General features: G+C 41.1%; 1 protein-coding gene across 1 annotated transcript; it reads left to right on the top strand.

The window, feature by feature from the left end:
- Positions 1 to 2,438: 2,438 nt before the first annotated feature.
- LOC138950362 (uncharacterized) lies at positions 2,439 to 27,912 on the top strand. Its single transcript, XM_070322105.1, has 7 exons — positions 2,439 to 2,891; positions 9,410 to 9,578; positions 16,303 to 16,572; positions 17,810 to 17,978; positions 21,862 to 21,993; positions 23,242 to 23,581; positions 24,759 to 27,912. Exons 2-7 carry the CDS (start codon positions 9,410 to 9,412, stop codon positions 24,942 to 24,944), a joined length of 1,266 nt encoding a protein of 421 aa, XP_070178206.1. The 5' UTR covers positions 2,439 to 2,891; the 3' UTR covers positions 24,945 to 27,912.
- The last annotated feature ends 63 nt before the right edge of the window (positions 27,913 to 27,975 follow it).

Below are 27,975 nucleotides of genomic sequence, written 5' to 3'. Positions count from 1 at the left end.
AACGGACCCACCCACTAAATTTCATAAAGATAGGTGAAAATTTAAATGTAACGGTTTTTAACTGCCAAAATTATGTCTTTCTTCTGGAAAAGTATAGAGTGAAAATCAGTTGGGGACAACGAACCTACCCACAAAATTTCATAAATATCGGTGAAGAATTGAAATTTAACGGTTTTTAACTGCCAAAATTATGTTTTTCTTCTGGAAAAGTATGGAGTGAAAATAAGTTGGGGACAACAAACCTACCTTTAAAATTTCATAAGAATCAGTGAAGAAATAGGATTTAACGATTTTTTAACGGCCTTTAAATCATTGGTGATGTCATCATAACCCAGTCGTTGTAGTTGTCGTCGTAGTTGTTGGTGTTGTTGTTGTCATGTTCGTTGTCGTGATTGTTGTTGTTCTCGTGTTGTTGTTTTTGTTGTTGTTTTTGTTGTTGTTGTTGTTGTTGTTGTTGTTGTTGTCGTCGTCGTCGTCGATGTCATTTGTTGTTGTTGTTGTTATCGTCGTCGTCGTCGTCATCGTCGTCGTTGTCAGAGGTTATTTCTAAAGATTTCATTGATAGTCTTTGTTCTCGTCACCAAGACTTGCTAAGAACAAGCTTGGAACAGCAAGAGTTCCAAGAACAAGATTAGAACAACTCATTACATCATTACCAGTACGTCATTTGTATTTAGAACACACTTTAGAAAAAAACTCTTCAGCTACAAACCAGTCACCCTCACATGTCCGAGGTGTTTGTCTAAACCACTTACTGAAATGTTTTGAGGTTTAATGACCATACACATGTTGAACCGGTGAGTGTCTTCCGCTGCTTAATTCGCAAATAACTATTTTATTAAAGTCCGCTTGAAACGCTCAAAGATGAAATTCCATGTTAAAAAGTGACAAAAGTTTCACATTTTCCCGTTGTAACAGCTTCCGATGATATTATATGAAAATTCTGATCCTCTGAGAGGATTCCCCGAAACAAAATCAGTTTGTACGCCTAATTTTAATAGAATTGTCCAAACAGTGTCGCTAATATTGTGCTAAAAGATGAATTCTAGAACAATGTCCAGACAGACACCACTTGGCAAAAAAATTTTCAGTGCTGGGAGATGAAAAAAAAAACTACCTCGCTACGCGCGGGCTCCGCCCGCGCTCCGCTTGGATAAATCTCAACAGAACAAAAATGGACTTGTTGGTGTTAGATACTGGTTTGTACTTTATCTGGTTCAGATGAGAATTCCAGTTTAATCTGAACGTGTACTGGGCAGAAGTAGATTTCTGATTTTATCCAGCCGAACATAGATAAATCAGCTGGGTGAGCGCAGGTGGAATTGTACTTAGGCCAAAAAAAAAAATAGGTCTGTTTACGGTAACCCGACCGACCCTAGTTTTTTTCGCGCGACCCTAGACTTTTTTTTGGCATTTGGGGAAAAAAAAAAAAAATCTTGTTTTTTTGGCAAAATAACGTAAAAATATGGTTTTTTGGGGAAAAAAAAAACAAAAACAAAAAAAAACATCCCGACCTACCGACCCTATTTTTTTGGCCTATGTTACCGTAAACAGACCTATTTTTTTTTTTGGCCTTATCAGTATCGGCTTTCAGCCTTCTATGTAAATTGCCATATGCGCTTTATTTACAAAATCTTCAGTTTCAATCCAGACAGAGCTGGTCCGACAACGTTAAAGAATGAACGATGATTAGCTTCTCCTCCTGTCGGCGGCCCCAAATAGAGCACACACCCACACACACAACACAAACACACATGCAGGCACACATACGCACGCACACACATACACACATGTATCCCTATACGTATACCCACACCTACCCTCCCCCCATACACACACATACACAAACTCACACACACACACACACACACACACACACACACACACACACACACACACACACATACACGGACACCCCCCGACCCATAATCTTTTTTTTAAACCACCGAAAAGAAAAACCAATAAAAGGATAAACCCTTTCACTCTGCCTCGTCTCCCCCCCCCCCCCCCCCCTGACCCCGTTCTCTCTCTTCCTCCTTATCTCTTCCTTTCTCTCCTTCTTTCCCCTTCCCGTCCCCCCTCCCTCTCCCTACCTCCCTCTCACTTCCTGTTTTGTCCCTTGCTCGCACTGCCGGTTGGCCTGTTATGCGCTATCAAGCCACAGCGACGATGCCCATTGATACCAGTATTGATAGCTTTTCAAAGCGCACCATTCAATAACGCCCAATCGAACCCACACACCGAACTTCACACACTCAAGCTGTGTAAATGAAACTCCGACCACTCGGTATATTGTTAGCCTGCGCTTTTGTAAATCCCCGCCAAGCAGTGTTTCCACCTACCGTTTCTTGACAGGCAGAACAGCGCGGTAGTTGAGCTTGGTCCTCACTTGTAAGACAGATCGTTGACTCGTACTGTGTTGGAATCGTGCATATTCTAAGCCGTTACAGAGCACGTTTCCGCTTAAAAAAAGAGGAGTATTGTTATTTTTACGGCACGTTTCAAAAACCAAACACAGAACGTATACACACTCACTTGATTTCAGAAGAGACAAGCTGACAGTATAAGAGAGCGTCTGCGAGGAATAAACAGTGATAGAGATTATATCTGTGAGCAGTTTTCTCATAGACACGTTTCTGGGGATATGTCCTGGAAAGTGTGACAAATGTAGTACTTCTTTTTGAAGGTAATGACTGTGGTGACAGCCTTCCCACCACAAGACAGATTCCATGGGATATGTTCTAACAAGTGCGACAAGTGTTGTCCATCTTTTTCAAGAAGTGTGGTGATAGACTTTCAGAAAGCATTCGACTTAAAACGAAGATTCACTCTTCGAGGAATGAAAACTTAGCAGAGGGCAATTTGTGTTCCTGAAGTTATTAACAAAAAAGGTATGTTATAAGAATGTTTAATTGTGACAACAAGTTTTTTTCCTGACGTTTGCAGTTGTTTTTTGTTGGATTTGTCTTCCGGAAGTGTTTTAGCAATTCCAAAAGACGAGTTTTAAATACTACGGGACAGAAGGTATGACGAACGTTATCTTCTGGAGGGAATATATCCAAAAACAAAGAGACTGCCAACGTTCCAAAATTCAGAATCAAAAAACAAGAAAGGTAGGTTGTTGGAACGTTTGTTATTGACAAAACAATACATTCACAGATATTTCGACCCAACGGTCTTTTAAGTGAACAGACAAACAAATATTCACACAAAACTTATCTTGATAGTTCTATCAGTTTACGTTCACTCGTCAGAAAGCCGAGCGAATGAAAATGGGCCTGGGGTGTGTCCGTCCGTCCATCAGAAGTCTGGTGAAGGCGACGATGAGGATGAGGATGAGGCCGCTGAGGGTCAGGATGATGGTGAGGATAATAAATATAAATATTATATATGTGACCCTCCACCACGGAATGAGTCGCATGTCACCTTTGCAAGATTTTCATATTTTTACATTTTCCTAAAGAGTTTTTTATGCTCTATCCAGTGGTGAAAACCGTTTTAGAAAAGAGCAAAAACTGTTTGAGTTATAAGCGTGTAACTAAGGTGACCCTCACACTGTTACCAGACACTCCCCGGACTTATATTAAGCCTAGCGCAGAACCGTGCGAGGTGACATGCGACTCATTTCGTGGTGGAGGGTCACATATTATCTTAACTATCAAGATAAGTTTTGTGTGAATATTTGTTTGTCTGTTCACTTGAAAGACCGTTGGGTCGAAATATCTGTGACCGTATTGTTTTGTCAATAACAAACGTTCCAACAACCTACCTTTCTTGTTGTTTTGATTCTGTAGGGAATGTTGTCAAAGACATTCAGAATCATCATTTTATTCAACAAAAAAGAACAGTACAACACGTATGTGTGTATATAACCACATACTTTATGTAGTGCGATGATATTTGTGTAAAGAAGAGGTAACATCCTTTTTTATGGATAAGAGAAACGACCAGGATGAGTCTTTTACAGCCCTAAAAGTCCAAACAATGGTGCAACATATACTGGCCAGAGAGCACATTTGTGACCCTCCACCACGAAATGAGTCGCATGTCACCTCGCGCGGTTCTGCGCTAGGCTTGATATAAGTCCGGAGAGTGTATGGTAACAGCGTGAAGGTCACCTTAGTCACAGGCTTATAACTCAAACAGTTTTCGCTCTTTTCTAAAACGGGTTTCACCACTGGATAGAGCATAAAAAACTCTTTAGTAAAATGTAAAAATATGAAAATCATGCAAAGGTGACATGCGACTCATTCCGTGGTTGAGGGTCACATTTTACTCGCCAAACCAACCATTTGTTTCAGCGTGTGTACTCGCATTTGGCGAGTAGATGAACATTTCTACTCGCCAGTTACATTTGTCCACTCGCCATGGTGAATAATATACTCGCCACTTTCAGGGCTGTTTTAGAGATTTTAGAGCCACCAAGCGGGAGTGGTGTTTGTGAATATGAAGGTGTTTTCAGTGTGTAAAAACTACTCTAGCAAAGACTAACATTATAAATTAACTACGTTCAGAACTCTTTTAAAGAGTACACAGGCACCTGGAGGGCGTGGTGTATGGGATTATAAAGAGGTGTTGTCAGTATGTACAACGTACTGTTACCACGTGGCAACATATCAACTGTTTATCAATGTGAAGTAAATGCGTTCAGAATTCATTTTCAGATAATTCAGGCCACCAAGAGAGCGTAGTGTTTGTGACTTTAACGGTGTTATCAGTGTCTAAAACCCAATCCACCATCGACTACTACGTGAGGAAATAGAAACGATTGATCAATGTGAAGAAAGTACGTTTAGAACTTTTTTTTACAAACGCTGAGTTGGTGTTTGTGAAGTAAAGGTATTATCAGTGTCAACAATACCTGCTATTCACACTTTGCCACTACTAAAGCAAACGTGTGCAAGATTGTATGTTACACGCTTTGGGAGCATGGCAAGAACAGATTCAAACTCAAAATCGTCCCTCCAAAAGCCAAAAAATGCACACACGACTTTTATTTCTCCTGCTGTTATCGTTTCTTCTCTTTACAAATTCTCCAACGCTCAAAATACTGAAAACAGCATTCCAGACGACAGTACTGTTTCCATATGCGAATTTAGCTTCCCTTGGAAAGTGGCTCGCTCAAGGGGCCTGTTAGTCTGACACTATAAGGACAGAGTTCTGAACATAGACGACAAAGATTCCGGAATGAACAAACATTTCGCGGATGCAGACACAGAAAGACGTCATAAAGATTGCATGCTTCAAAAGATACAGACTGTGACGATGACTGTGACGTCATTCACATATACCGAGACGTCATTCACAGTTGTTCGGTCACCTCCGTCAAATAGTAGATCTCTCCACAATGGCTGCTCCTGTGTTTATGTTTGTCAAGCTTGAGTACACAACACGTGTTTGTTCTCTCCTCTGTTGAAGCTGTAAGACATAAATGCTATTCCGACTTGGTCGTGTGACAGAGTTTTCTTCCACACTCGATTAGCTGATGTCTAACTCAGCCTGACGGCTTCGTTAGACAATCAACGTAATCTCGTGTGGAATAAAACGTCTGTCACACGACCAAGTCGGAATAGCAGGTATTCCCCCCTCTGCTTCTTTACCTCTGTTAACTTGTAGAGCTAGTTATTTTTCGATAAACACCCAGCGACCAAACAAATAACAAGCCAGCAACCGCGTGAATCCTCGATAGTGCAATGGGTTGAGAAGTTGTTCTGTGTCGGTACTACTTTTGCGACTGAAAAGTTCCGAACGTTCTAATGTACGAAGTATACATCTCTGGAGCAAACAATACAAACATACCGCATTTAAATTAACAACTACAGGCTTGAACACATGAATCTCCATATACAATCCATGAGTTTGGTTGTTTTCTGAATCTAGATCTGCCGTGCACAAACGTTCATCACAAGCAAATTCCCAAGGCAAGTAACTCTCATACTTTGTCTAGCGACAAGAGTAGTTCCCCCTTCAAATTTCTTTTCGCTCAGTTTCTTCGACAACACACTGCAATCCGACGGTCAGTTTTCAAAAATATTTCATTTTATAAACAGATCACACGCAACCAAATGCACACCTCTCAACAATTTAAGCAACATAAAGCGGTTTCATACATTATTTTCCCAGAAAACTGAACTTCATACAGTTTTTAACGTTGGAACACGGGTGCAAAAATTCGTCTAGTCCCATTTGACGAAAGAACATTATCCTAAGCGATACCAAAACATAAACAGAACACACAATATCTGCCTTTACCGCCACAGCAGAATAACAGCATATCTGTGTACTTGATTTTAGTCCAAAATAGGGAAACTGACAAGAAGAATGGAATGATTTGCACGGAACTATACAACCGCGCATTAATCGATCGCCTGCGCAGGTTGACTGGTTGAGTGAATAGGATTCGATCAAACTTTCGCAAAAACACTCCTCTTGTTTTTGAATAACTGAAGAAAGGAGGAATAAAGAGGTTACACACCTCGTCTCAGTGATTATAAAAAAATAATGGTCTCAGTTCGCGGTCATGAAAAAGCTCGCCGAAGCTAGCATTTTTTAGGATCCGCAAAACTTCGACCATTATTTTTAATAATCACTGAGACTCGGCATGTAACCTCTACATCTTGCACACGTTTGCTTTATTAGTGGCAAAGAAGAAAAGCCAAAGAAGGAAAGCGTGTGACATTACTGTATTGAAGGCTACGACTGGTGAAATAGAAACGCTTTCTCAAATGTCGCGTACATTCCTTGATAACTCTTTTACATGCTACGGACGTGGTACAAAAAACAACCGCTATATCCATGTGAAGTAAATATGTGTCCACATCTTTTACCCACTACACAGGCCACGAGAGAGCGTAGTGTTTGTGACAATACCATTGGCGTCTGTGTTTAAAACCGAAGGCTTTGTTTGTTTGTTTGCTTAACGCCCAGCCGACCACGAGGGCGGTGCTGCTTTGACATATAACGTGCGCCACACACAAGACATAAGTCGCAGCACAGGCTTCATGTCTCACCCAGTCACATTATTCTGACACCAGACCAACCAGTCATAGCACTAACCCCATAATGCCAGACGCCAGGCGGAGCAGCCACTTTTAAAGATCACGGGGCGGACGCCTTACCACTAGGCCAACCGTGCCGGTTACCAAAGGCTACTTACGTGGCAAATTAAATGTATGGGGGCACACTTTGACAGACCATAGAGGCGTTGAGAGATCCTGGTGTTTGTGAAATAAAGTGTTGTCACTGTGTAAGGCAAAATACAAATATATGTTGGTTTAGGGTAACCCGACCGACACTATTTTTTCCCCACACACACACACACAGACTTTTTTTCATTTCTAAAATAAACAACTGACAACTTGTGGCACATTTTGCGAACAATACTGAGAATAAGGAAAGTAACCTCCTTTAAAATCGACTAAATTTAAGGGGAAAAAAATCATAAAAAAACGACCGACGTTATAGCCTAAACCAACATACATGTTTATTTGGCCAAAATCTCACCCCACCAAAGGTTTATGAAATAAAGGCGCTGCTAGTGTGTACATCTTATTTGCCAAAAGAGAACACATGGGCAAATACAAGCTTTTTGCAGTTTGGAGCTTGAACTGTACAATCAATATGTTACAATTGTGGTTATCTGTCTCTCCCACACGCTAGAATATGGCAATTCAAATTTGTCAACGTGGTGGTGTTTGTAAAAAAAAAAGAGGTACTGCAGTTGTCTAAATATTTCTCGACCGAAGTCGAGCGCGTGGAATAATTGGATTTGTTCAATATTCATAAATCCATCAAAAAAAGAGAGCATACATGTCAACTCCTCAAGCCACAATCTAATACAATGGGAGATAATATAAGATGTTTGGTGGCTTGTTGACAGACCAGCTTTTTTGTTGGTCCAAGGGGACCATATCGTCTTTTGTTTCATCTTTATCGACCAAGGCCGAAGGCCGCGGTTGATAAATATGAGACAAAAGGCGATATGCTCCCCGAGGACCAACAACAAAGGGCTGGTCTGACAACAAGCTACCAAACATCGTTTTTGTCATCATTTTGGTTGTGCAACAAAATGCACAATAACCCACAGGGAGACGAATTTTCAGAATCCAACTCCGGGCCACAAAGCATCGTCACAGTAGCACGAGATAACACGTCAAACTTGTATGTGACGTCAAACGTAGCTTGTTGACGCTTTTCTTCCAGTCTGAAAATGTACAGAGCTGCGATCATACCTGTGAATTCAGTAAGTGTTGAGCATATTTCTTTTCTTTTAAATGTTTATGACTTTTCGTTGTGGATTTTGCGATTACAGAGATAAGTTGCAAATTGACCATGAGTCGCCGCGGTAATTATCAACATTGATTGGGTCTTTGAGAGTGAATGCTTACAATCGTTGTCCTCGGAAACACAAATCCAAAGCCACGATGGTTCCACACATCAAACAATCAGCCTGATTGGCTTTTATTTTGACAATCCACGTTTCACATAAAAGCTCAAACCCATTCACCACCTCGAGTTATTGCATGGGGAACATGATATTTATTTACCAGGTGTTTGTGAATGACAACTCGTGAAAATGATGACAATCACATTTGTTGCACGTTGAATTCTACTTTTTACATTTGTTGTCTCCCTTGTTCCTATGTTTGCCATTGCCGTTACCTTTGCTTCATAAGTTGAGCAGGCACACACGTACCTAAAGTGTGGATGGTTACCTAAGAGGCGGCACTGGGTGTAGTGCCTTTCTAGTGCACTTGCACTACAACAGCACTGGGTGCAGTACTCGCTCCGGCATCGAAGAATTTTGCACTAAAAAATGCACAAAATTTGACCTATTTCGTCGCCTATAGAGGACGGAAAGAATGTCATTTTGAACATTGTTATGACATTCTTTCCGTCAAAAAAGTCAATTTAACGGTGTTAAATGAAGCGACCATCCACACAATTAGGTTGCCATCCAGAGTTTAGGTTGCCATCCACGTGTGGATGGTTGCCTTATGGTGATTTAGGCAACCAAACCTGTGGAAACGGGGGTACACACACACACACACACACATTCACACACACACACACACACACACACACACACGCACACAAACACACACACACACACACACACACACACACACACACATACACAAAGAAGAACTAGAAAGACAGACAGACAGACAAGACGCACGCATACACACAACATTGATGAATGGCTCTCTGGCTGGCTGGCTGGCTGTATGGATAAATATTCAGATGAATAGATGGATGGGTGGATGGATGGAAAGGCCGGATGAATGGCTTGCTCGCTGGCTGGCTTGCTTGCTGGCCGGCTGGATTGATTGATGGATTTGTACAGATTATTTATTCGATTCCATGTTTGTGTTATCACCACACAATATCCTCTCATCGTTCTCCGCAGATGAGGAAAGAAATCCTCACCATCATCCTGACCCTCAGCGGCCTGACCCTCATCCTCATCGTCGCCTTCTCCAGACTTCTGATGGAAGGACGGACACACGCCCCAGGCCCATCTCACTTCATCCTTCCAGGTTTAACTGGCCGCGACGCCACAAAAACTATGACCGGCGGTGAGAGTCACACTTCATCCATACTCTGAGGCTTTTATTCAGGAATGTTCTCCAGGACACGACTTTTACCTTTTTTAAACAAATCAAGATGTTTAACTTTTTAAAAGAGATCGACATTTGTAACCTTATCAAGATCAAGATGTTTAACTTTTTTTAAAAGAGATTGAGAGGTTTAATTTTTGTGAACAGCTCAGATCATGGGTCACTGAAGTGTTGCACAGACGGTCAAAAATAAAGTGCAAGAGAATGCACTCTAAGTGATATAGTACTGTTGCTTAGAGTCTGTAGGATGCAAAACGGCGAAAAACGCAAAAAGAAACAAGCGTTCCAGACTTTGACAGTCTTTCTGTGTTGGTTACCGCAAATTCTTCTGCTCATACAGGTATAACAAACAAGTTAAGGATATGTCTTCAGTGCTATTGATCAGATGTTTAACAGCCGTGTTTGGGTCACAGACTTATGTGTATTCAAAGATATGCATTTCTTCTTCTCAAAACCGCTGTTCCTGGATTTGAGCAATATTGTACTATGACGTCACAGGTCCTTGACCACGCCTACCCTCAAAATAGCGTTTTTGATGGTAAGACTCACTTTCAACCGTGGAAACGGTGACTTAAACTGAACAATATTTCATATTTTTTACCCCAGAGAGTTTGTTTGGTATCTGAACTTACAGGGCATACCCATTCCGTGTAAATCCACCGGGCAGTCAGGCTGATTTAGCGTGTAAAAGAGAGTGACCGCCATATTGGATCGTGGTTCTGGATGATGTTTTTGCCGGGTAGCTGCAGTTGATGTGCAATAAATGTAACACCTTAGGTAGCAGGCTCCCCACATTTTACAGAACAATGACAGAAACCCTCATCTGTATTCGTTTCAGTACTAAGAGCAAAACGAAACAGAAACTGTAACGGTTTTCCGTTAATATTTTGTTATATCAAATCTTATCTTATGTACGCGCATAACGTAGACACCAAGACATTCCAATGCATCCACACACATTGAGGCAACACTGTTTCAACATATTTTATGATAATGCATTCAAGTTGGCCGCATATTTTATTGGAATGAACTGACTAGCAGGGGGGAAATTCGGCCTGAATACGGCTGGAAACACAGAATCAGTCTATGTTTCTCGCAATACCTTTACACTCAGTTGACAAAAAAGGAACATAACTAATTCTAACAACCAATACAGCTACGACATTTAACTTTCCAGCAAAATAAGTAACATTACGTAAAAATCGATATTTATTTAATAGGATAGAAAAATAACGGTTCTAGCGAAGGCACTGAAACTTCTTCGGTGCAGAAAATAACAAAACTCTCCAAACTGAGATAATCGGCAAACGTATTTATCATACACATAAAAAGTAGAACTCGAGACAAACATTCTGATATGCATTACATGGGGAAACATTATACAGTGACTTAGCATGAAACGAAAAACTCTACCAACTGAGCTACCGGGCCCCCATCTGGGAATAGCGCGCGTCCTTTTAAACAATTAACCAATCAGGGTCCAGCATCTAAGACACACTTCCAAGTTTACAATAAACACAGCGATCCTGAAGGCAGAAACAATGGGTCAGGGGGAGATAATTAGATTAGGACTGAAAGAGAAAAACAATTAAATGACCGGACATAACATAACTCTATGAGTGTTGGCAGTTCACCCTGTCACAGTTAGAAAGTATGGGTCGTACAAGACCCACATCTTCTGGACTTTGTAGGGCAAAGCGTGATTCGGTGCAGGTCAATCAAAACAAGAAGGGCAAAGCCCATACGACTCACATGCTTGACCTTGACCTTTACATGACCTTGACCTTCAGGGTCAAGGTCAAATAACTAAACCTAGCAATGACATCATACACTAAGAACTGCTTTACACATTTTTCCTACCAAAATACATGTGACCCAAGGTCAAGGTCATCCAAGGTCATGCAACACAAAGCTGTTAATTCAAGACATAGGAAGTACAATGGTGCTTATTGGCTCTTTCTACCATGCGATATGGTCACTTTTAGTGGTTCACTACCTTATTTTGGTCACATTTCATAAGGGTCAAAGTGACCTTGACCTTGATCATATGTGACCAAATGTGTCTCATGATGAAAGCATAACATGTGCCCCACATAATTTTTAAGTTTGAAACAGTTATCTTCCATAGTTCAGGGTCAAGGTCACTTCAAAATATGTATACAATCCAACTTTGAAGAGCTCCTGTGACCTTGACCTTGAAGCAAGGTAAACCAAACTGGTATCAAAAGATGGGGCTTACTTTGCCCTATATATCATATATAGGTGAGGTATTCAATCTCAAAAACTTCAGAGAAAATGGGAAAAATGTGAAAAATAGCTGTTTTTTAGACAACATTTATGGCCCCTGCAACCTTCACCTTGAAGCAAGGTCAAGATGCTATGTATGTTTTTTGGGGCCTTGTCATCATACACCATCTTGCCAAATTTGGTACTGATAGACTGAATAGTGTCCAAGAAATATCCAACGTTAAAGTTTTCCGGACGGACGGACGGACGGACGGACGGACGGACGGACGACTCGGGTGAGTACATAGACTCACTTTTGCTTCGCATGTGAGTCAAAAATGTTTGCCCTTTGAATCTATTCTGCTAATACTGTAGACATTTTCTTGACAATTTCCTCATGGAACACGAAGGTTTTGCCATCCAATCCCAAGAAAACGTAGCGGCTCCTCACACGCTTCATCAACCGGACCTGAACACCTTCCTCTTCCAGCTTGTCGATCTGGAACAAATACAATAAGTACCGACTCATACCTAAATCCGTTGCAGAGTATTATATTTATTTACTACCATGGAAGTTGATGTTAACCTGTGATTTGTAAAACTGTAAAAACATTTTACAAATTACGTCGAACCTAAAACCACAAAGTAATACATACCTTTTCATTTTATTAGTATTAATATTTGCTGTCCAGATCCCAGTCAACCAGGCCAAAAATCCACATGAAAATGGAAGTGTTTGAGTAAATCTGCACATGTTATTATTTTCTATAATTCGATTTCGAAGCGTGATAAGCGCAGATTTGTTTGTCTGTCGGTGTGTCCGTCACAAACATGTGCACGGGAGTTCTCAAAAACATTCTCAACATCGTAATTACCGCCCTGGACTTTCGAGATGACAAGAAAATATCGGGCGCATTTACGTCATTTGTAAAAAAAAAATGTTTTACATATCTCGAGGTGTGCCACGTGATTTGTAAAACAGTGGTTACAAATCACGCGGCGCGCCCCGCGATTTCATCATTTGTAAAATGTTTTACATTTCTACAAATCACGGGTCAACAGTTGAGATCAAATACATGACGTAAAAAGCTCTGTCAACGCACAAGTATGATTTGACAAAAATGTCATCTTTGTGTACACACGGTTTAACAACATTATAAGATGTTGGCGTGTGAAAGCAACTTTCTGTGTTTTGAGTTCATAAAATGTTGGGATAAGTATGCCAGGTTGCACAGTTCTGTAGGTTCCTCTCAGTATTCCACCCCCTTGGTTTTCAGTTGTAAATATCTAAGCTTAGTGATTGAATGTGGAAGCTACGTTTGGTCAAAGCTCACATAAGATTTACATCGTGCAAGCAAGGTACGTTGGGTCAAAGGTCACAGAAGATGTGCGTCGTGCAGCGAAGGAAAGAATCGCGATCTTGTTTCCGACTCAGTGCCTCTTTGTTTTTCATTAGACCTGTCATTCTGCTTGCTCGGCTTTGTTAGATGTTTGCATATCTCGTTGCTCTGTTCTTTGCTTTTATTATTATTTCTTATTTGCGCTTCGTTTAGTGATACAGCGTCTTGTGCACGGGTCAAAATGTGTGTGTCAGGGATCAATTGGTTTGACTTGAACTTGACGTTCCTGTTTCTCTGAACGTCTGTGTATCGAAACACGGATACACGCACTCCATGACCTTGTACGAAGACAAAGCGTATCACTAGGTTTCATTTGTTTGTGATGAATTTATGACCTTTCATGAAGTAGTTTTGTTTTTTGTTTACTTGTGCCAGTTTGCCAGTTCGTTTTTTTTTAACTTTGCTAAGTAGTGTCGTCTGTCTAGGTCTGGTGAAACGCCAATGAAAAGAGCCGAAGAATCCCCGAGCGTTTCTATTGGGTTTGCTTTTGATCATCCATGTATAGCCCGCTTCCTGCAACTATGGTAACCAGGGATTTATTGCATCGGGAACATGAGATTTATTTCCCAGGTGTTTGTGAATGAAAACTCGTGAAAATGATGACAGTATCAGTTATTGCGTGCTACACTAAGTAATATGCTATTACAGTACTAGCTATCAATAAATTGAAAAAAGTGATTGTGAAATTATCACACCGTGTAGTGTTGTGCTATGCATTAATGCGCTCAATCAAAACTTAATACTGCAACACAATGCTTTCCCTTGGCTGCAATCCCATTGACAGTCAACAGGTAGGCTCACACGTAGTCCCCAATCTTGAGTTCCCTGTTAAAAAGAAAATCTGTGTCAGAGTGTGTGAACTGGCTTTAGTATTTTATTCAAATTTTGAATTCCTCATTCTTTTGTTGAAAAAAGTATTCTTGGTGCATGTGAATGAGAGTGATCAATATAGATTCTGTACATACGATTTTAAAATAATTATAGTGAAACCAGTGTGTGCAATTGCAACCAGTTTTAGTCTTATGAAATATTTACATTATTACAATTCATGTTAAAGTCTTTAGGTCTACCTCTATGCTGGATGGTCTGGCAGCTGTTGAGGCGTCGATGGCTGATCTGGCAGGTGAACGCGCGTAGATGGCTTATCTGGCAGGTGTGCGGGCGTAGCTGGCTGATGTGGCAGGTGTACGGGCGTAGCTGGCTGATCTGGCTGGTGTCTGGGCGTTGTTGGCTGATCTGGCAGGTGTACGGGCGTCGCTGGTTGATCTGGCAGGTGTCCGGGCGTAGCTGGCTGATGTGGCAGGTGTCCGGGCTGATGTGGCAGGTGTACGGGCGTCGCTGGTTGATCTGGCAGGTGTCCGGGCGTAGCTGGCTGATTTGGCAGGTGTCCGGGCGTAGCTGGCTGATCTGGCAGGTGTACGGGCGCAGCTGGCTGCTGTGGTAGCTGCACAGGCGAAGCGTGTCCGGGGGCCGTTGGCTGGTCTGCCCGTGCTTGTCTCCGTCTTGGAGGTGCAAGTCGCGACACGTTCCAGTCTCCAGCAATTTCAGCATTTTCACAGTCAGCATCTTCTTGGCAGCCCTGACAAAAACAAGAGCGCTCTCGTGTTGCAACCACGAAAGGTTGGATTCTCTTCACGCAGTGAAGTCTCTGGGTGTTCTTCAGTGGCTTTGTCCCTGTCCGCTCTGGCCTGTGCCTGTTCACATCTTCTGCAGGCACATACACAAACCGACGTTTGATGTGGCTGTGCTCATCCGTTCCTGCACGCGGAAGACAATTCATGTGTTGACATCATGACAAATAAACGCAACAGCTTTTAAGCTTAAGAAAAACACCAAAAAGTTAACTATCAGACCCCATTACTTTGACGGCCACGAATTCGGGAATCACAGAACATTACAAATCACGTATTTCCAAGTGAAACGTATTTAATAGAATTCAGTTCCAACCAATGACTTTGGATACAATAGAAGAAACATTTCTTACCTTTGGATTTGTTCCAGCTTCATTAGGACAGCGAAAAAGTCCAAAACAAGAACATCACTGACGAAATCTCACGCCCATAACAGGTTTGATAAGTTTGACGGAACGAACTATGAGGTCACGCTCTCAATTACGTCATATTTTCACACAATATTTGGTGCATCAAAAGTCTATGGGCGCTAATTATGATACAGACAGCAATTTTTCAATACAATTTTCGTCTACTACAGCGTTTGAACACAATCTTCCGCCCATAACGATGTGACACGAAACTCATTTGACTTAACGAGAGTCGTGTTCTGCCGACACTATAATGTTTTTCTTTTTCAAAACACATTATTATGGTAAAGCTTTTCTATTTCTATGCTAAAAATGACTTTTCTTTGTTGTTAATGATATTTTGCAAGAATGCGACCTGCCTCAAGTTTGCCCATAACGTGTGACACCAAAGTTATTAGCGGAAGACAAATCTTCCGAGTGCAATGACATCTTAAAAGTCAGTTTACTGCAGCATTTTATCCCTCAGGCACATAAAAGAACAATAAGACTGTAGTATGCAGGCCTCCATTGCTTTCTTCTGTCATTGATGAAAGTACTGGCCTGGGTTTAAAAAGTGTACTGTCGCTGTGCAACAAATCAGTCGCCATTTTCTGCCGTGTTTTGTGAATAAAATGTGTTTAAAATCCACACACACAAAACAATGTTGTTGGTTCCTTTCATTTCGTTTTTGTTCATTTCAAACTAAGCAGTGTGGTAGGATTTGTTTCCTTTTAATTCAAACGGATGGCTTTAAAATGAGCATTTTAATCTGGTGGTGTCAATTTCACCCATGATCTGAGCCGTTCACTTTTACAAGAAATCAAGGATTTTAATTTGTGAACAGATTTTTAAAATTATTGACGAAATTTGAAGTACAAAATGTGAAATTGCGGACGTTTTAGAACCTTCGTTTTACAGTGATAGACCTGGTTGTAAATAGAGTAAATATGCATGGAGTTTACCACGAGAACTGAAACAGTAAACAAACTTGCATCCTTCTCGAATAGCGTTACCAACAAACCTTCCTTCCTTCCAGGTATTATCAGCCGCGACGTCGCAAAACCCATGGCGGGCGGCGAGAGCCACACTCCATCCATTCTGCAGAAAACGCTGAAGCTGGTGAAGTATGAATGGAAGGTTGTGGACGACGAGGACGGGGAGCAAAGCGGTTTCTCGGGAGGACAAGGGAGGAAGGAAATGAAGCAGAAATACCTGATCTACCTGTGCGACAAGGTGACTGCGTGCGGGGGGTGGGGGGACAGGCAGAGAGGCTTCGTCAACGCCTACCTCATCGCTTACCTCACAGGTACGTCCGCGCGCGCGAACGCATATATGTATACACACGCACGCACGCACTCACGCATGCATGCATGCATGCACACACGCACGCTCGCATGCGTGTGTGAGTGTGTGCATGCGAGCGTGCGTGCGTGCGTGCACGCACAAACACACATACACACGTTCACATACATACATACACACGCGCACACACACACACACACACTCACACACACACACCCACACACTCACACCCACACACTCAGTCACACACACACTCACACACACACACACACACACACACACACACACACACACACACACACACACACACACACACCTACACCCACACACATAGATAGTGTGGGGGGGACCCCAATATGGACCACTTGTTATGTTTTATGCTCGTAACAAGCTTGATTTCTTCCAACCAAGTTTCGTGTTGTGCTATTGCGGTTGTGTGCTTGACGTCTTATCAAACTGTGTCACTTGATGAATAATAGATGTCACTTTGGAATACAGTGTCAAGAAGGGAAGTCTTTGTTTGTTCGGTGTCGTTTGTCATTAAAGAGATACGATATGGATTTCAGAAAACCTAGATTTCTATGTTGGACACTCTTTTTCGAGGTGACATCTCTGACGTCAAAAGCCAACCAAAGTTGGCAAAGACGTCATAACGCGAATGAGGACGTCACTAAAACATTATATCACTTCTTTGGCATGTCTCATGACGAAGCGTCAAAGAAGTTCGAAAAAACTCTCCGATGGGCTTCTCATTGACACAAAACAACAACACGGCCATTGATGTGTTCAGAACACTTCTGGGGATTTAGTGGTATCAGGACAGAGTGGTGTTCGTGAACATAAAGGTGTTTTCAATGTGTTCGAGAAAAACACCAACCGGTGACTTCACCACATCAGTAGTACAAAACTAATTTGTGTGAGGTCACCGCCAGGCTGTGCATGAATCGTTATCGTGTATCATTAACGCGACTTGGTTGTGTCCGACACGGCGTCGCTTCGGAATCAACATGACGGTGCCTTGTGACATCAGGAAAACTAATCGTGAGGTCACCGCCAGGTTGTGTGCATGAATCGTTATCGTGTATCATTAACGTGACTTGGTTGCATCTGACAGGGCGTCGTTTCGGAATCAACATGACGGTGCCTTGTGACATCAGGAAAACTAATCGTGAGGTCACCGCCAGGTTGTGTGCATGAATCGTTATCGTGTATCATTAACGTGACTTGTTTGCATCTGACAGGGCGTCGTTTCGGAATCAACATGACGGTGCCCTGTGACATCAGGCGATTCTATGTGCCCAACCTGGTCAACTGGGAGGTCAGCGAGGAGGAGGTGAGGGGAAGGTCCACGCGCTACATCCACGCCGTGGGCAAAGAGAACCAGTACAGTTTCCATGACAACCTCACCAGGTGCGTGTATTGGTTGTCCCGTTATTTACAATACCGTCCCTATGGATCAGGATACGAATGCGATTTTTTTTTATTTTTATTTATTTTTTTTTGGACCTCAGTTGCATGCAGGCTGCTTCAACCCTTCCTTGTTTTCATCTCTCTTTTTTCTTTCCTTTTTTTTCTGTCTTTTTTTCTTGTAAACATCAAGTTACAAGTAATAGAATGCGATTTTATATAGTCCTGTGAGGTTGTCCTCCACGCCGTGTGCAATGAGAACAAGTACAGTTTCCATGACAACCTCACCAGGTGCGTGTAATGGTTAGCCATTTATTCACAATCAAATAACCAAAGGGAAGTAAGCGCTCTCAATGCACACGACATGTGTAATGGAGTAAGCGAGAGTTATACGGAACCTTTCTCCCGGCACCTGAGAGAATAACACGCATTGAAATGAACAAGCGACTTTTATCCAGGCTTTGTAAACTCCAAAAACAAAGGTAAGTTGTTGGAGCGTTTATTATTAACCAAACCATTCCGGTACAGTCACACATATTTCAACCCAGCAGTCTTTTAAGTGCACAGACAAACAAATATTACTTAAACAAAAAAGACTTAGGCTCGCAAAAGGTGCAGCCGCTTGGGGAGAAGACACACGCGAGACAATCTTATTCTGAATTTTGGAACGTTGGCAGTCTCTTTGTTTTTGGATTCCCTGTATTCACAAGGGGGATGTGGATAAGGATAAGCATACGATGTTATGTAGTCCTCTCAGACTATTCGTAATTAGCTAGCACGGCTGTTCGCAGGGCTTCATTTCTGCTACTTTAGCTGCAGGCTATTTTTGGCACCCATCCTTTCCCTGCTGCAGAGGTAACACAGCAGCTAGCAGCTCTCTCAGTGCAAGGCCAATCTCCCAGTATAGCGCGCAAGCAGTTGTGTTTAACTGGCAAGCGAGCTTAACAGTGTGCTGGTTGCAGCTGTTGGTAGCCAAACTATTCTCTCTGCTGGTTACATTTAGTCAAGTTTTGACTAAATGTTTTAACATAGAGGGGGAATCGAGACGAGGGTCGTGGTGTATGCGTGTGTGTGTGTGTGTGTGTGTGTGTGTGTGTGTGTGTGTGTGTGTGTGTGTCTGTGTCTGTGTGTGTGTGTCTGTGTGTGTGTGTCTGTGTGTGTGCGTAGAGCAATTCAGAGTAACTACTGGACCGATCTTTATGAAATTTTACTTGAGAGTTCCTGGGTATAATATCCCCAGACGTTTGTTTTATTTTTTCGATAAATATCTTTGATGACGTCATATCCGGCTTTTTGTAAAAGTTGAGGCGGCACTGTCACACCCTCATTTTTCAATCAAATTGATTTAAATTTTTGTAAAGCAATCTTCGACGAAGGCCGGACTTCGGTATTGCATTTCAGTTTGGTGGCTTAAAAATTAATTAATCACTGAAAATTGTAATAATTATTTTAATATAAAACGATCCAAGTTTACGTCCATCTTATTCTACATCATTTCCTGATTCCAAAAATATATAAATATGTTATATTTGGATTAAAAACAAGCTCTGAACATTAAAAATATAAAAATTATGATCAAAATTAAATTTCCGAAATCGATTTAAAAACAATTTCATCTTATTCCTTGTCGGTTCCTGATTCCAAAAACACATAGATATGATATGTTTGGATTAAAAACACGCTCAGAAAGTTAAAACGAAGAGAGGTACAGAAAAGCGTGCTATGCAGCACAGCGAAACCACTACCGCGCTAAACAGGCTCGTCAGTTTCACTCCGTTTTGCACAAGCGGCGGACTACGGTCATTGTGAAAAAATGCAGTGCGTTCAGTTTCATTCTGTGAGTTCCACAGCTTGACAAAATGTAATTTCGCCTTACGCGACTTGCTTTTTCTGCATGCGTGTACTGTTTTCAAGGCGTGAAACTTTGGCTGTGAATTTGTGTTCTGTGTCGTGCGCATGCGTGCAAACAGGGATGTTTAGACGTCGAGGAGAGTCAAAACCAATAAACACCACTAAAAACAAACACAAAAAGAAAACCAAACAAAGTAACACACACTAAAAGTCTGTGTACATCTTAACAGGATCGACTTCAACGAGGTTTACTCTCTTCCGACACAACAACACGGGGCAGTATGGGTCTCTCCGCTCCAACAACACTAAACACCACACACACACACACACACACACACACACACACACACACACACACACACACACATACACACACACACACATACACACACACACACACACACACACACGCACGCACGCACACACACACACACACACACACGCACGCACGCACGCACGCACACACACACACACACACACACCACAACACGCACACACACAAACACAACACACACACACACACCACAACACGCACACACACAAACACACACACACACACACAAACACACACACACACAAACACACACACACGATATAAAATCAAACTTTGTTTAAATCTTTACCCCGATGACGTCATCTTCCTTCGAACCAACTTGGTGCACTCCTAGTCACTGCACCTCAAAACCAGTAAACACTATAAAATAATACTTTAAAAAACACACACAAAACACAAAAGATACACAAAGAATACACACACTAATTGTGACCCTCCACCACGAAATGAGTCGCATGTCACCTCGCGCGGGTCGCCTTGTGGTGAGATATGTGCGCGTTATAAATTCTCGTATTATTACACCTCCGGTATAGGGGTGTGTATAGGTTTCACTGGATGTGTTTGTTTGTTTGTTACACCCCCGGTATAGGGGTGTGTATAGGTTTCACTGGATGTGTTTGTTTGTTTGTTTGTGTGTTTGTGTGTTTGTGTTCGCATATAGATCTCAAGAATGAACGGACCGATCGTCACCAAACTTGGTGAACAGGTTCTATACATTCCTGAGACGGTCCTTACAAAAAATTGGGACCAGTCAAACACACGGTTAGGGAGTTATTGGTGGATTAAGATTAAGAGTGACATATTAATGCTCAAAGGGAAATAACCTTCTCAGTTGGTGGCAGTGAGAATGGTTATTTCCCTTTGACCAACGGGGGTGTTTTTCCTACCTCGACGTACCCTTTCGCAATGGACCCTGTGTTTACATTCTGACTTCTGACTTCTGACTTCTGACTTCTGACTTTTGACTTCTGACTTCTGACTTCTGACTTCTGACTTCTGACTTTTGACTTTTGACTTCTGACTTTTGACTTTTGACTTCTGACCTCTGACCTTTGACTTCTGACTTCTGACTTTTGACTTTTGACTTCTGACTTCTGACTTCTGACTTTTGACTTTTGACTTTTGACTTCTGACTTCTGACTTTTGACTTTTGACTTCTGACTTTTGACTTTTGACTTTTGACTTTTGACTTCTGACTTTTGACTTCTGACTTCTGACTTTTGACTTCTGACTTTTGACTTCTGACTTCTGACTTCTGACTTTTGACTTCTGACTTCTGACTTCTGACTTTTGACTTCTGACTTCTGACTTCTGACTTTTGACTTTTGACTTCTGACTTCTGACTTCTGACTTTTGACTTTTGACTTCTGACTTCTGACTTCTGACTTTCTCTCTTCTGACTTCTGACTTCTGACTTCTGGTAAGGACGGGGGTGTTTTTCCTACCTCGGAGGAATTTCTTGTTTATTATTATTATTATTATAAGTCCGGGGAGTGTCTGGTAACTGTGTGAGGGTCACCTTAGTCACAGACTTATAACTCAAACAGTGTTCGATCTTTTCTAAAAACGGTTTTCACCACTGGATAGAGCATACAAAACTCTTTAGGAAAATGTACAAATATGAAAATCATGCAAAGGTGACATGCGACTCATTCCGTGGTGGAGGGTCACAATTGTAAAACTCTGTTTGCATCTTAACAGGATTGACTTCAACGAGGTTTACCCCGAGGACGTGATCTACCTACGCACCAACGTGGAACACTACTGGGCACTACGCCAAAACCCGCACTACAAGAAAACGTTCCCACCCTGGCTGATTCACGGCAGACCCAGGTCAGCTTCCTCACTTGTTTTCACTTGTTGTCTCCACGATGTTTAGCTAGTTTTGCCACCTCAAAGCGATGAGAGGCACTAAAATCACCAAAATTAAACTTGGAGAATACATGGAATAACTTAGTTTTCTGGGTAGTTATTGAAGTGACTCATGAAAATAAATGAAAAATATGTTAATACTACAGGACATAGACTGCCGTTGCTATGGAAACTGGCTTAAACAGCGCCATATTGGATTTCTGGGAAATGCTAAAATGTTGGCACAAAAATACACATGACTTTTATCTACAATAACAAAGAACGATTTTTTTTAGAAAAGACTACAGTTGAATTTATATTACATGTATTTTTTTAAATAGGGATTATTGAATATGCGGTTAGAAATTCATTAATCCTTATTACAAAAATTAATATAAATTCAACTGTAGAATTTAGTAAAAAATATCATTCTATATGATTGTAGATAAACTATTGCATGGGGAACATGAAATTTATTTCCCAGGTGTTTGTGAATGAAAACTCGTGAAAATGATGACAATAAAGTGTTGTTATTGGTAGTGTAATTTCCTATTTTTCAAGGTTTTTCAACGATACTTGGCAATGGATTTTTTTTTCCAAAATTTTAATCAATCAATAAACACGTGATAACAAACATGGTAACTGTGTGTTTTCTGTTTGTACACATAATTTCTCATTTACATGCTTTACCTTAAATCAGAGACAATAAACAATTTGTTTCTAATTAATAAAACGTCAGACTAACGAAATCTCAAAACAACATGATTTCCAAAAATAATTTCCAGTGTTAATCGTGAATCGGTTTTTTTAAAAATGCTTACGCACATCTTTGCGATTAAAATAATATGATTAATCTTCTTCATATTTTTGCTGTTACTTTTAATACCAAAAAGCACATCTGTAACATTCAACCTAATTCTTTCGCCAATTGTTTACTAAAATGTACATTTCAATATAATTCCAAAACCTGAGCACGGTTGGGTATTCAAAGAAAAAATGTTCCAATACATCAAGTTCATCCTCACAATATGTACAGTTTTTATCAGCCTTCACTTTCATCTTACACAATAAGATATTAGTTGGATAAATGTTTTGCAATATTTTCCAATGCAGGCAATGGCTGATGAAACTGACCCCGCTTGTTGAAGACATGGCGGTGAGTCAGCTGAGGGACTGGGATAATATATATATACAATAACGTGTTGCTATTGTAATTTCTTATCTTTCCAGGTTTTTCGACGATGCTTGGCAATGGCTGATGAAGCCCACCCCGCTACTCCAGGACATGGCGGTGAGTCTGTTGATGGACTGGGGCTGGTTCAACCGCTCCAAGCCCCTCGCCTGCGCTCACATCCGTATCGGGGTCAGCAAGTACAACCCCGAAGACTCCCGCAAGATCAACGACATCAAGAAGCTGGGAGCGCTCTGGGAGTTCCTCCAGCCTTACGCCAAGAACGGGAGTGTTATTTTCATGGCGTCCGATAATCTCGTCGTTCGCGAGACTTCGCGAGAAAAGTTCGGATCGGCGCATCGGGACACTGGTGGAATTGTTGTGCATGTGGATAAACAGGTGAGATTGTGTGTGTGTGTGTGTGTGTGTGTGTGTGTGTGTGTGTGTGTGTGTGTGTGTGTGTGTGTGTGTGTGTGTGTGTATGCTTGTTTGTTTGTTTGTTTGTTTATTTTTGTTTGTTTGTGTGCTAGTTTGGTCGTATTTGTGTTTTTGTATCATCGCATCGGTGCACCACAACAATGGCAGGAATTGTTGTGCATGTGCATAAACAGGTGAATGTTGTTTTTATATTGTTTGTTTGTTTGTTTGTTTGTTTTGTTTGTTTGAGTGTGTGTGTGTGTGTGTGTGTGTGTGTGTGTGTGTGTGTGTGTGTGTGTGTGTGTATGTGTATGTGTGTGTGTGTGACATGGAGACTACCGTCGCCCTTCACAGCAGGCTCTGCAGAGTTGTTGGCCTTTGAAAGTGCTCGCCGGTTAGACACCTGTGGATTGAAGAGTTCTGTTTGTGATGGGGTCTGGCGGCTTCTGTCTCTCTGTATGTTCTTGTTTTCCTTTGCGTAACCAAAACAGTGTTTATAGGGCTAAGAAATTAGCTCTAAAACTCTCAATCGTGTTTGATTGGACTTCGCCTCCAAAGATGGTTGTTGTGATTCGGCACTCGGTTACATTTGTATTATGGATTTGATTGCCGGGTGGATCTATGTCTTTGTCTACGTACTAATGCCCGGTAGCTCAGTTGGTAGAGCACTGGACTTGTGATCGAAAGGTCCCAGGTTCGAATTCGGGCCGGGACGGACACGGGTCAACTTTATGTGCAGACCCAGAGACGGAAGCCATGTCCCACCCCCGTGTCATCACAATGGCACGTAAAAGACCTTGGTCATTCTGCCATAAGTGCAGGTGGCTGAATACACCTAAACACGCAGACACCTGGGTAGCGCGACTCCGTTGCTGCTAGCTTTCCACTGGGAGGAAGCGACCCGAATTTCCCAGCGATGGGACAATAAAGTAATGAAAATTAAAAAAAAATTTAAAAATTCTTGTTAGTTTGTATTGATTAGTTCATTCGTTGATTGCGTGGTTGATTTCCTTGTTATCCTTCTTTGTCTCATTCTGTTTTGTTACATTGTCAATACTTGACCGAATGAGTTAACGAGGGTAGAGGGTGAGGTTTGTCTCTCTCTCTATATGTGTGTCTGTGAGTGTCTGTTGTAACAACAATGGTGTTTCCCCAACAGAGGGACGAGGATAACGCGTGCGAGGGATTCCAGTTCGCCTTGCTCGACCAGTTCATCCTCACTCTCTGCGACATCCTCATCACCACCAACAGCAACTTCAGCTTCCGCGCTGTGCTCATCCGCGCTAACGTCAAGGGACTATATTTCTTCGGCAATGGCAAGATTAAAAGAGTCTACGCCATATGATGCAGTGATCGTTTAGCAAGAAAAACCTTTTTTGGAGCCACAAACTGTACAGTCTCTGGGAATGAAGGGAGTATATTCCATTGATAATGGCAAGAATGGAAGTGTGTACGTCTCATGATGTAACAGCAAGGGCCTATATTGTTTCAGCAATGGCAAGATTAGAAGAGTCTACCTTATATAAGTTATATGTTGCAACAACAAATAACTATATTTCTTCGGCAATGGCAAGATTAAAAGAGTCTACGTCATATGATGCAGTGATCGTATAGCAAGGGACACTGTTTTCGGAGCAAGAAACTTTACGGCCTCTTGAAATTGAGGAACCGTATTTATTCGGCAATGACGAGATTACAAGGGTCTACCTTTTTGATGCAACAGCTAGGGACTGTTATTCTTCGGCAATGACACGATTACAAGGGTCTTCGTGATATGCTGCAACAGCAAGGGACTATTATTGAAGGCTTTAAGGCACCGTCATATATAAGATTATTGAAGGCTTTAATGCACCGTCATATATAAGATTATTGAAGGATTTAAGGCACCGCCATATATAAGATTATTGAAGGCTTTAATGCACCGTCATATATAAGATTATTGAAGGCTTTAAGGCACCGTCATATATAATATTATTGAAGGCTTTAAGGCACCGTCATATATAGGATTATTGAAGGATTTAAGGCACCGTCATATATAAGATTATTGAAGGCTTTAAGGCACCGTCATATATAAGATTAGTGAAGGATTTAAGGCACTGTCATATATAAGATTATTGAAGGCTTTAAGGCACCGTCATATATAAGATTAGTGAAGGATTTAAGGCACTGTCATATATAAGATTATTGAAGGCTTTAAAGCACCGTCATATATAAGATTATTGAAGGCTTTAAGGCACCGCATATAAATAAGATTATTGAAGGCTTTAGGGCACTGTCATATATAAGATTATTGAAGGCTTTAATGCACCCTCATATATAAGATTATTGAAGGCTTTAATGCACCGTCATATATAAGATTATTGAAGGCTTTAAGGCACCGTCATATTACCCAATATTGACGGACTGTGTGACAGTGATATCAAAATCGAGACCGGAGGTCGAGATTTTGATATCACTGTCGAAACAGACCAATAGCAGAAGATATCATCACACAGTCAGTCAATGTTAGATACATTGCTAATTCTCTGGACATTTTGTATTTACGGTCTCGATTTTGATATCACTGTCGAAACAGACCAATAGCAGAAGATATCATCACACAGTCAGTCAATGTTAGATATATTGCTAATTCTCTGGACATTTTACTGTAAAGAAATTACAAAAGTATTTGTCTCAGTTTTGGCTGTTCCATATCCCTCCCTCTGATTATTATTTCTTTTTGTTCACGCTTTTCTTGTACTTTTCAGTATTTCAAAATGTCTTTTCTTTCAAAAAGTCTTTAGTCACTTGCTCAACTAAATTCTGGGATAATTACATTTTCATATATTTTTTGTTTGTTTTTAAATTTAGGTGTTTTTGTTTTTGAAGTGGGGTAGCAATAAAGGAAATGTCGTCGATATCCCTTTGGCATTGAGCTCAATTTTGCCCAATTAACCAATGGAAATCCACGTAACATATGAAATAGCAATATATAAGATTATTGAAAGCTTTAAGGCACCGTCATATATAGAATTATTGAAGGAATTAAGGCACCGTCATATATAGAATTATTGAAGGGATTAAGGCACCGTCATATATAGAAGTATTGAAGGGATTAAGGCACCGTCATATATACGTTTATTGAAGGGATTAACGCTCTCTCATTGCAATGTGTATGCCCTCCACCACCTGATGTCGGTTTAGCATTGAAATCAGTAATTGCACGACATAGATTAATTCGTGCTTTCTTTAATTCTTTTGACATGATGATGAACCTTTTTGGATCAGACACGCGCGTGGGTGTAAACATGATACTATTCACACAACATAGGGTGGCATGTTGTACAAGGAAAACCTTGGGACCACACAGCATGCTATGCATATTTTAAGTGCATGATATCATGTATGTTCATCTACAAATAATGCTAATTACCCCCCCAACAAAAGTCAGATAGAAATGAAGAATATATAATCTAAAGCAAAGATAAGAAGAAAGGGAAGATTATTGGACTTGAGACTACTAAACAATAGCAGCGGAAAGAAAATACTAAAGTGGGGTAGGGGGGTGGGAGGGGGATGGACAGAGCACAAACTTATTTCCTCATTTGATTCGACTGCGGCAGCAATAGTTTGAAAAAATATCTTATCATATTTAACTTAATTATCTAAACAAACACAAACATCTTTGAATAAGACAGTCATTATTTGCAACGTGTTGTTCGATATTAAAAACAAACACACTAAATTCTTATAACTCAATATTCCGCACCCAAACACATGCGTTTACATTTAAGCGGGAAAATAGTTTGTCGTTCATATTTTGCGAGCGTTTATATCAGGTAGATTTTTTGGGTTTTTTTTGGTTTTTTTGGGGGGGGAGGGTATTAAATAAATCTTTGATCCTAACGGTGTGCCAGAAAGTGAAATGAAAATTTAACTTCAAGTGATCCTGGAGTTCAATGTTGTTGATTGAGAAACGATGTTGTTGCTGTTGTTGTTTGTTGTTGTTGCTGTTGTTGTTGTTGTTGTTGTTGTTGTTGTTGTTATTTGTAAGTCAGTTAATGCATGTATCATGGACTTTTTTTTAAACACACACACACACAAGCAAAATCTCTGGTTGTCAGTCTGCATGTCTGTCTGTGTACGTCTGAATGTTTGTCTGTGTGTGTGGGCTTCTGTCCATCACAAGTTCTGATTATGTGTTAAAAGATTGTTTTTATAGTTGTTGTTGGGGTTTGTGATGGTGTTGTTATGTTTATGTCCTTCGATATTTGTATGATCGATTGTTGTAAAACACCCACCCACACACACACACACACACACACACACACACACGAACACACACACACACACACACACGAACGCACACACACACACACACACATACCCACCCACAC

Source organism: Littorina saxatilis, linkage group LG16, assembly GCF_037325665.1.
Source record: "Littorina saxatilis isolate snail1 linkage group LG16, US_GU_Lsax_2.0, whole genome shotgun sequence".
NCBI lineage: Eukaryota > Metazoa > Mollusca > Gastropoda > Littorinimorpha > Littorinidae > Littorina > Littorina saxatilis.
The sequence above is the reverse complement of the archived record's forward strand: the minus strand, read 5'-3'. Positions and strand labels throughout refer to the sequence as shown.